The sequence below is a fragment of the Myripristis murdjan genome, chromosome 11 (genome assembly GCF_902150065.1).
Source record: "Myripristis murdjan chromosome 11, fMyrMur1.1, whole genome shotgun sequence".
Classification (NCBI taxonomy): domain Eukaryota; kingdom Metazoa; phylum Chordata; class Actinopteri; order Holocentriformes; family Holocentridae; genus Myripristis; species Myripristis murdjan.
Window position 1 is genome coordinate 7,123,948 of NC_043990.1, and position 11,286 is coordinate 7,135,233.

At 40.7% G+C, this 11,286-nt stretch overlaps 1 protein-coding gene across 1 annotated transcript; it reads right to left on the reverse strand.

The window, feature by feature from the left end:
• Positions 1-2,221: 2,221 nt before the first annotated feature.
• On the reverse strand, positions 2,222-11,027 carry tap2a (transporter associated with antigen processing, subunit type a). The gene is made up of 11 exons (XM_030064398.1): positions 10,486-11,027; positions 9,839-9,953; positions 9,289-9,419; positions 8,172-8,377; positions 7,670-7,867; positions 7,423-7,551; positions 5,051-5,239; positions 4,647-4,820; positions 4,194-4,353; positions 3,636-3,772; positions 2,222-3,229 (listed from the first exon to the last, which is right to left on the reverse strand). Exons 1-11 carry the CDS (start codon positions 11,003-11,005, stop codon positions 3,026-3,028), a joined length of 2,163 nt encoding a protein of 720 aa, XP_029920258.1. The 5' UTR covers positions 11,006-11,027; the 3' UTR covers positions 2,222-3,025.
• Between the last annotated feature and the right edge of the window lie 259 nt (positions 11,028-11,286).

Sequence of the window (11,286 nt, forward strand, 5' to 3'; positions counted from 1 at the left end):
TTGTATCTATTTAAAACATGAAAAACACTGGGGCTACAAGATGGATGACAGCAATCGTGTAATGTTGGTAGGCAAAGCAAATTTACAAAGTGGGACAGCAAAAATTAAATTCGAACTTCAACTTTGCATGTTTGGTATTAACATATAAAGTAACACAAATGAATGTTGTCCCAAACCAGGCACACAGCTGTGTTGAAAATGTCATATATGTCATGGTTTTGTGTTTCTTGTGTTTTGGTTGGTCTCATATCTGTTTCATGTGTATTTCTTTTGCCTGGTTCTTTTTAGTGATTTCACCTGTGTCTTGTTTGCCCCTCCCATTGCCACACCTGTCCTGAGTCTGTCAATTATCCCTGATTGTTCTGATCTCTCCCAGTGTTTCCCTCAGCCTATCCTCTGTGTTCTCCTGTCTTGTGATCCAGCCCCTTCCCCAGGTGTGTCTTGTTCACTCATTAGTTCTTGTGTATTTAAGTCCTTCTTTGAGCGCTGTTCCTTGTCGGTTCATTGTGTTTTGTTTCATCTTTGCTACTACGTGTTCCAATCCAGTGTTTCCTGCATTTTTTCCTTGTTTTCATTTAAATATTTTGTTGTTTGCTGAGCTCCAGTCCTCCTGGCTCCTGCATTTGGGTCCAAAATTAGCACCTGCCGTGACAATATATGTATAAAATGTGAAAAGAAAATGAAATTTTTATCTCATTCCTCCTTTGGGCCAACACACTATTATGCTATTTTATCTCAATATTTACATAAATCATGCACTAGTATCTGTACTAAAGGTACCTTAAAGCTACTCAGTGGTCAAAGGTTTAAGATTGTGGTTGCATTTGGTGGTGTCCAATTGTGATTATGAGAAAGTTGCATGAATGTCACGTAGGTCTTTGATGAAAGATCATTTGAGCCAGAGAATCTTCGCTGAATGTGAAAAAAAAAAAAAAAAAAAAAAACACTCCAGGATACGTAACTTGTCTGAAGCACGTGACTCTGGTTTGCCATTTTGTGGTTGCGAAGACATTTCGACAAAATGGCAACCATTGTTGCCTAAGCTGAAACTCCGGTTTGTCAGCAGAGGGAGGTTATTGTTTTTACATGGTACTGCCTACCAGTTCATGGTGCTTTTGGTTTTTATTGATGCATATCAGTCGGGCAACTTTCCAAAAAGCATCAGCAAAAAAACAGGCTGTCGGGGACTTTCCAGGGCAGCTCTTTGTGAATGATGAAACAATAAAACCCCACCCACTGTATGAATTACATCAAAATTTATTCAAATGAAACTAAAAATCAACCAACAGTGTAACAGACACTTGTGCATGGTTAAAAAAACAAACAAACAAAAAAAAAAAAAAAACATTGCCATCAGACAACTGAACATGCACAGCCACCGAATTGGCTCACACAACTGAAATGCCAAATCCATGCACAGCAATACCACTACATCTTTTTAACCAGGCAGTTTCTCACTGACAGTGATAAGCTGAAAATGTCTGACTGTGGGCAATGACAGAAAGGTATAGGAAATCAAAGACAAACCTTTTTGACTATTTGCTATGCTTTTCTACCTCATGCTGTTTCACCTCCACAAATTAATTGTCTTTGATGTGTACTTTTTCACTACATCCCCTCAATGTTCTTTTTTCATTGTAGAAATACAGATAAACAAACTAAAACCAAAACAAAATAACCCAGCCATCACTGTAAGTGAATGCTGGAAGACTATGCAAACTTCCTGTTGTCCCATAGAAATGTTGCTCTAGCTTTTATTTTGGGGTACTTTCATTATCATTGCAACCAACAGGATATGGGAAGAGTAAACTTTTCAAACTGCAAGAAAACAAGCAGTTACCAGATCAGTGATGATGTTTTCTTGGTTATCACATTCATTCAGCACTAACAAGTAAAAAAGAGGTTAGATTGATGCACATATAAACATAACATGGCATCAATGAACAGCTGCAGGACACAAGAAGACAGCAGACTGTTTCTCAGACTTCTCAGTGTCAGTAGAGTCACTGTAAGAAGTCATGACCTGTTCAAGATAATGCCAAAACAGCACTCAAACACTCCCATGATTTACCATGTTTGTGCTTTGTTACTAAGTGAGGAACTTTGCAGTTAATGTGTCTGATGAAAGGCCTTCATAAATAGTCGGACTCAACTTGTTTAAATGGGGAAAATCCAGTTGTACACAGGGATATAAACTGTACACAGTTTATATCCCTGTGTAAATCACGTCAACAAGGCTTGATTAAGCCCAAATCAACAGACATATTAAAGTCAGATTTGGCTGAACTCCTGCCAGGGGTGGCGCTGACAAACCTGTCTGACTCTACTATCAATCTTGTAATTGGGTAGTAGTTTACCTATCAAGTAACCATTGCTACAAGTAACCTAATAAATGAAGGTTTATGGTCTTTCAGTGCACCAATGTTCATTTATTTTCCATATCAGTTATTTTTTCTCAAGTGTGTTTCTGCTCAGACAATCAAACAATCAAACGTCAGTCAGTCTGTTCCTGATACAACGCACAATTTTGGTCGATTTTTTTTTTTTATTATTATTATTCATCTGTTTGAAACACACAAAGGAAATGGAAAACTGATCATTAGACCAAGTAAAACAACTTAGGGGACATTAATGGATTCATAACCTTTCACACTGACATTTTGTTGTCTTAAATTAACATAGCATATTCCATTCAGGCCAAAAGTGAAGTACAAAAAAAAAAATCCCAACAAATGTATCCTCTCTGGTAAAAAAAAAAAAAAAAAAACAAGCGGAAAAAAGAAAAGACAAGAAAAAAAACTTATACTGATCCAAGTTTTTGTGATCCAAGTTTTTTACCTGTAGTATCTTGCTGTTATTATCTCTATGACGCTGACACATTACAGACTTGTTTTTGGTCACTGAAGAGTGAACAAGTCTCTATCTAATGTGGTGCTGTTAAAGATATACTATAGATATATTTGTTTCTGTCACTAAGCATCACAGTATCACAACACATCACACGCAGAGTGACAGCATTTGTTCACTATGGTGTATTTGCCTCAGTGAAGAGCTTCTCTCTCAGTTTGTAGTAACTCCCTTTCTTGTGCATTAGTTCCTGGTGAGTCCCACACTCCTGAACTTTCCCATCACCAATCACAACAATCTGATGCGCATTCTCAATGGTCTTCAGCCTGTGAGCGATCACCAGCAGGGTCTGGTTTGGATTACAAGCCAGGGCCTGCTGAACCTGTGTAGAGACATTGACAAAAATTAACTCGGTGGCCACAATTATCAGTGTGGGTGTTTTCTATGGAACTGTTCAGTGCTTCTTTTAGTTTTTTCCTTATTGTCTCTGTATTACTTTAGTTTTTGGTGTTTTTGGTGTAGAAAAATAGCCCCACAGGCAATTTCCCTGAGGTGACTGAGGTGGAAACCTTCTGTCAGAACGGTACTTGATTTGAAACCATCTCTAGTCCCAGAGGAAAAGTGGTAGGACACCGCTAAGATTCTGCTGGGAGCTATAAAGCATCATGTTGTGTGTATTACTGTGCATGATGGGGGAAGTTTGGGGGAGATTTTATAAGTTTGGCAGAGTAATCCGCCTCAAGGGCTCAAGAATGGACACCTTTGTCCTTGATGATGCAGCAACTTACCTTGGTTTCACTCTCGCTGTCCAGAGAGCTGGTGATCTCGTCCAGGATGAGGATCTGTGGCTGTCTCACCAGGGCTCTGGCAATGGCAATACGCTGCCTCTCACTCTTGGATAACTGGCCACCTCCCTCACCCACCTCTGAGAGATAATAATAAAGATAAAAATAAAGATTGGAGGTGTCCCAACCAGCAAAAGACAAAACCTTTTTTTTCAGTGTTTGAAACCTGAAATACAAGATAGATACTCAGAACGCACCCAAAAATACTGAATTATGTGTTTATGTGGAAGTCATAATCCTGTTTTGACTCTACAGCCTTTATAACAATGTAAAAGACATGAATATCTCTTAATTTACCAAGGGGTTGGAAAATTTTCTCTTCTACACGAGAGCCCTGGTGAACAAAATTAAATTTATATCAATCTGAAATGTGGATAAATCATGTTAAATTTTACACTCTTGGACCATTTGTGCTCTCATTCACAGTTTTCATTGAACAGCCAAACCAGGCTTCTACGTAGCCTAAATAAATTTGTACACCGGTAAATAAGTCGCATCTACCTGTGTCATAGCCTTTCTCCAGGTTGATGATGAAGTCATGGGCATTAGCGTTGCGCGCTGCTTCCTGGATCTCATCCAGTGAGCAGTCAGTAAGGCCATAGGCTATGTTTTCTCTGATGGAGCCAGAGAAAAGCACAGGCTGCTGGCTCACCACGGCTATCTGTGAAACACACGATCATCAGTGTGAATCAGTGAATGATAAATGTTATTAAAGGAAAGAAATCCATCCACAGATACTATTTTTGGTCCAAAGTATTGTGTGTATCCAATTTCTAAAATGTAAAAATGTAAAATGATGATACATACTGCATCTTACATGAATGTCCTGACTGTATTTGAAAATGTAACCAAAAAGTAAACATGAGAAAACATGGACAATAAGCAGTTATGAAATTGTCTTGTACAAAGGAGAGAAACCCCTGAAGATATTAGGTAGGTAATTTTTGTTTGTACCTTCCTGTGAAGGTAACGGTGCTCGTAGGATTGCAGTGGTTGATCATCCAATAGGATTATTCCTTTCTGAGGCTCGTAAAATCGCTCCAGTAAGCTCACACATGTGCTCTTTCCCTCTCCAGATGGACCCACCAGTGCTGCCATCTGACCTGGTTTCAGCTCCAGAGAAAAGTCCTGATACAAAAGTGAAACAGTGATTATGCATCTGTATTCATACAGTGGACAGAAATAGACACTACGACTTCTGCAGCCATCTAAAATCTAACAAAACAAACCAAAAAATAGATACAGGCCCCTGACATTTTTCACTATTTCCTTTATAAGTACAGTTTTACTGCTGTGGTTTCTTTCAAAGGACTGCAAGCTGATTGAACTCCCTTCACAAGCTGGTGGTCCCGCCTCACCTGCAGCACTGTTTTATTGGAGTGTGAAAGGTACGAGAAGGTGAGGTCGCAGAATCTGACGTGTCCTTTGAGGTGATCAGGCGCGAGTGTCCCCTCTGAGCTGACCTGAGGCTCTCTGTCCAGATACTCAAACACTTTCCCAGCAGCCCCCACAGAGTTCAACATGTCGCCAAAGATGTAGATCAGTGTCTGGAAAAGCAATAATAGGCCAGTGTTGGTCAGTCAATCACTTCTGAGGAGGTGTTATTGTTCACACATACAATTAGAGATGAAGTATCCACATTTTTGCCGCATCTACAGTACAGGCCAAAAGTTTGGACACACCTTCTCATTCAATGTGTTTTCTTTATTTTCATGACTATTTACATTGTAGATTCTCACTGAAGGAATCAAAACTATGAATGAACACATGTGGAGTTATGTACTTAACAAAAAAAGGTGAAATAACTGAAAACATGTTTTATATTCTAGTTTCTTCAAAATAGCCACCCTTTGCTCTGATTACTGCTTTGCACACTTTTGGCATTCTCTCGATGAGCTTCAAGAGGTAGTCACCTGAAATGGTTTTCACTTCACAGGTGTGCCTTATCAGGGTTAATTAGTGGAATTTCTTGCTTTATCAATGAGGTTGGGACCATCAGTTGTGTTGTGCAGAAGTCAGGTTACTACACAGCCGACAGCCCTATTGGATGACTGTTAAAATTCATATTATGGCAAGAACCAATCAGCTAACTAAAGAAAAACGAGTGGCCATCATTACTTTAAGAAGTCCGGAAAATTGCAAAAACTTTAAATGTGTCCCCAACTGGAGTCGCAAAAACCATCAAGCGCTACAATGAAACTGGCACACATGAGGACCGACCCAGGAAAGGAAGACCAAGAGTCACCTCTGATTCTGAGGACAAGTTCATCCGAGTCACCAGGCTCAGAAATCGCAAGTTAACAGCAGCTCAGATCAGAGACCAGATAAATGCCACAAAGAGTTCTAGCAGCAGACCCATCTCTAGAACAACTGTTAAGAGGAGACTGCGCGAATCAGGCCTTCATGGTCAAATAGCTGCTAGGAAACCACTGCTAAGGAGAGGCAACAAGCAGAAGAGATTTGTTTGGGCCAAGAAACACAAGGAATGAACATTAGACCAGTGGAAATCTGTGCTTCGGTCTGATGAGTCCAAATTTGAGATCTTTGGTTCCAACCGCCGTGTCTTTGTGAGACGCAGAAAAGGTGAACGGATGGATTCCACATGCCTGGTTCCCACTGTGAAGCATGGAGGAGGAGGTGTGATGGTGTGGGGGTGTTTTGCTGGTGACACTGTTGGGGATTTATTCAAAATTGAAGGCACACTGAACCAGCATGGCTACCACAGCATCCTGCAGCGACATGCCATCCCATCCTGTTTGTGTTTAGTTGGACAATCATTTATTTTCCAACAGGACAATTACCCCAAACACACCTCCAGGCTGTGTAAGGGCTATTTGACCAAGAAGGAGAGTGATGGAATGCTGCGGCAGATGACCTGGCCTCCACAGTCACCGGACCTGAACCCAATCGAGATGGTTTGGGGTGAGCTGGAGCGCAGAGTGAAGGCAAAGGGGCCAACAAGTGCTAAACACCTCTGGGAACTCCTTCAAGACTGTTGGAAAACCATTTCAGGTGACTACCTCTTGAAGCTCATCGAGAGAATGCCAAGAGTGTGCAAAGCAGTAATCAGAGCAAAGGGTGGCTATTTTGAAGAAACTAGAATATAAAACATGTTTTCAGTTATTTCACCTTTTTTTGTTAAGTACATAACTCCACATGTGTTCATTCATAGTTTTGATTCCTTCAGTTAGAATCTACAATGTAAATAGTCATGAAAATAAAGAAAATGCATTGAATGAGAAGGTGTGTCCAAACTTTTGGCCTGTACTGTATATCTAATGCAACATCACTGCATTCATTGGAGCATTTATTATCTTTTACTGGTTACATGATTGTTTATAAAAGCTGTTTTAAGGGAGATTACCAAAGCAAGTCAGTATTAATAATCTTCCTCCCTAATGTGAATGTGCTTTTAAAGTATTTGACTGGTTCTTGAATGTAATTATCTATACCTCTGAAATATTAAGCAATAAATATCATATTAATATAATTTCTTTTCCGACAGCAAACACATAGCATTTTGGAATGAACCCAATCATATTCTCATGTACATATTCAACTATAGATTACATTGGATCTGATTTGCAAGACACAGTTGGTTACTGCAAATTTCAAAATTGTCTGATGGACTAGACAAACTGAAGGGCTACTGACTAAATCCCCAGACAGACAAGATTATGGCTTAATATAGACAGATTATGGCGACTGATTATAATGTAAGTGTTGATACCCTGATGTGGTCGCCGAGGTTTGACTGGTAGAGGATGAAGGAAACCAGGTTTCCAGTGGTCATCTGACCCCTCCGGATGAAGAGTCTGCCATAGTACAACATGGCCACCTGCATGCCCAACCCTGTCAGCTATATAGGCATACAAACACACAGACACACACACAGCATAGTCAAATGGGGTGGTCTAAAATCAACAGGATCAACACCAAAGCACACAGCATTTTACAAAGGCCTACAAGCTTCTCACCCTCCGTGCAAGCAGGTAAACAGCCCTGACAGTGTCCCGACGGGTCTTGAGGATGTGTGTGTCCATCAAGCGGTCTTCATAGCGACGGGCCTCGCCTTGTTCTGTTTTGAAACTCCGTACTACCCGAATACTAGACACCACCTCACTCACTGCTTCATTTGCCCGAGCTATCGAGTCTTGCACTTCCTGGGACAGTCTCTGTGGAAAAAAACAGTAAAGAAGAAATTGAGATTTTTTTTCTTAGTAACCACATCCAAATGTAGCCAATTCTGTGTAATTTGACTCAACTCATTGGGAGCTGCAGTACCACACTTCCACAACTTCTTATTTTATGAGATTTTTTGCCTCAGTGCAGATTTGACATTTGATTAAAAGTACCAGACTTACTTACTTTTTCTTTTACTGACTTTTATTCATTTATTTTTTAAAACATTTTATTGTTTTATTGTTGTAATTTTTAGTCTATCAAAAGTTATTTATTGTTGTCTATTTTTGTTTCTACCTGATAGTGTGTGTCGTAGATGTTCTGTAGCAGGGCAGTGACGGGCGTCTCCATCAGCACGAGGAAGGTGAGCTTCCATGAGAGATTCATCATTAGGGAGATGATGCCCACAGTCTTGATGAATGTCCTCAACAGCACGTTGATGTTAAGAGGAACCGTTCTTCCCATCAGGGTGGTGTCTCTGGACAGCCTCGATGTGATTTCACCTACATAGAGCAACAACCATTATGCAAAAAAAAATGAACTGGCCCTGCCCTGCCCCTGCCCCTGTCCTGCCAGGTGCTGTCCTGCCCAGCTCTTTTCTGTCCTGTCCTGTTCTGTCCAAGGAACGCATAAAGAAGGAGGAGGTAATGTTATCAACTAGCATGTGAGCCCAAATTGGTGCTGAGAGTGGAAAATTCTGTGCACTTCCCATTGCTTTGAATGAATTTGCCACTCCTCTGTAAATACAATCCTTATTTAACAGGTTAGTGCCACAGCCAGATGTTGGAATGATGAATAATTTCTTTTTGCTGTCTAGCTCATACCTGATGTTTGGGATTGCACATTTTTGGCTAAAATTAGCATTGTTTGGCTAGAGCTGGGCTTCATGCCAAGCTTTATGCAGCTGCTGGACAGACTGATGCTGTTTTGAGTCTTTTTAACCTGTTAATTTTTAACTTTTAATTGCTTCATAAAGTGAATCTCGAATCTTGTCCTATAATATCCTGTTTGGTTCTGTCATGTCTGTTTTCTCATGTCCTTGTCTTGTTTTTTTTTCTCCTGTGTGGTCCTTTCATTTGATGTCCTGTTCTACCCTGTTTAATCCTGTCCTATTCTGCCCTGGTCTTCACTACTTCTCTGCTCATCAGGCTGAAGCCCCTTAGATGTGAAATCTCTAACAGGGAGAGATGTGAAGAATAGCTATATAATATATATATATAGATATACATCATGGTGCCAGGTGCTAGATATGGACGCTATTCTATTCTATTTGTGACAATAATTAAATACAGCATCTCACATGATCACTTTGTGCTCTCAATGAACAATGTGTCCAGTGAAAAATTAATAATAAAATTAGACATATATGCAGGGTACATAGTTAGAAATGCACACGTGGTGTTAACAGCCTTACCTGTCTTTATGGCCTCAAAGAATCCAATTTCCTGTTTGGTCAGAGCCCCAAACAACATGACTTTCACTCTGCATGTGAAGCTACTGATGGCACAGAGGAAGAGACCCCCCCTGCAGCCTGCACCAAGAGAGCTACAACACAAACACAAACACACACACACACACACACACACACACACACACACACACACACACCGATTAATACATACAAAACACACAAAAATATTTATATTCATTCATAAAGAAGTAAATACAAATATGATTCTACAAATGAACAACTATAAAGAGGCAAACTGGCAGACAGACATAAGCACATGCCAGCATTGATGCGTATCAGTCTGCTGAAAAATCAAGAAATCACTTATGGATGCTTAACTGAGCTAAAACTTTTTAGGTGAGCTTTTGACAGCAATATAACACTTTATCAAGAGGAATGCGACTATTGTTACTGCTGTGAGCGTGTGTGAGCTGTGCATTGAAATAATCAATCAAGAAACACTCTGCTGATAGGCCATGTTGGTAGATGAATGTAGAGGGACATATTATCTTACCCTCCCATTGAGTACAAGCCCATGAAGAAGACAGCTGAGAGGAATTCACTAGACTGGTACTGACTGCCCAGGATGTCAATGACTTTTCCAGTGTAGAATGGGATGGACATCTCACCTGAGCACGGGCAGAAACAGACATAAAGACATAGATAATCAAGCAGAGACACACCAACACACAAAAAAAACATCATCATCATCATCATCATCATCACTTGATCATAAATGCTGTGTGTGCAATGTGGTTAGCAGTTTTATTCCCAATAGAGCAACCCCATGCAAAAAAACAAAAAAAACAAACAAAAAAAACCAAACAAACAAACAAACAAAAAAAAAAAAAAAAAACAGGCACTTAAAAAAAATGAAAACTTAATTAAATTAAAGTTGCATTACCATATAAAATACTACCATTGTTGCTATGCCTTTATGACTCTGGCTATCTTGTTACTGTTATTTTCTGATATTTTCATCATCTTGAGCTGTTTCTAATTGTGCAGAATATTCCATATGAAATGTTGTCATTCCCATCATCATTCCACTCGTCTATCAATGTCATTGTCTTCATTATAGCACCCAGAAGTCATCATCATCATCATCGTCATCAGCATCATCATTACATTCAGCAGTTGTGGTGTTTATGGCAAACTTACAGATGGCAGCAAGTGACAGGAACACAAATGCTCCGAGCAGCAGAGCACAGTCGGGTTTGTACATGAAGAGGACTCTCATAAACAGCACCCTGGCCTTCTGTTTACTCTCTTTCTCGGCGGCTTCACCGTTGCTGTCCGGGATGGTGAGCTCCCAAAACAAAGCAGCCGCTAGTGACGCTCCGGCGCACATCAGCCAGGAGCGCATATCCGCCACTGATCCACATGCACTCTCCACATTGAGCCCGTACAGCAGCTTGATCCCAGTCTCAGCAACAGCAGCGAGGAGACTGTGCACCGCTATGAAACGAATTAGGACCGGTTTGAGGGGTCCCAGCGTGAACAGGGACACGGCGACTAGCGCCAAGCACCGGAGAACTGCGACAACCCAAAGACGCGCAAGGTTTCCATAGACACTGTGCCTTTTCTCGCCAAACCCCGCTGCGTAAAACAGCGACAGGTCGACAAAAACGGCCAAAGTCAAAGCAGTAATTTTACGCGTTATCGCTCCGTAGTCTGCCATCGGAGAGCCCCGGTGTCTGTCGTTCTCGTAGAATGAGCACTGCGTCGGTGTTGCTCAGCCGCTACTCACTTTCAGTTTCATTTTCCTAAAGGACGTGGGGTTTCCCTGAAACTCTAAGGTCTTCACAAGGCTTACTCCTGCTCCTCTTCATAATCATCATCATCATCCTCGTCCTTTTCCTCCCGACTACCAAGATCAAAACCATGGGATGACTGCGATCATAACCCACAGCATATAATCTACAAAACTGTTGTTTAGACAAAGTTCTGTTTCAGAGCACA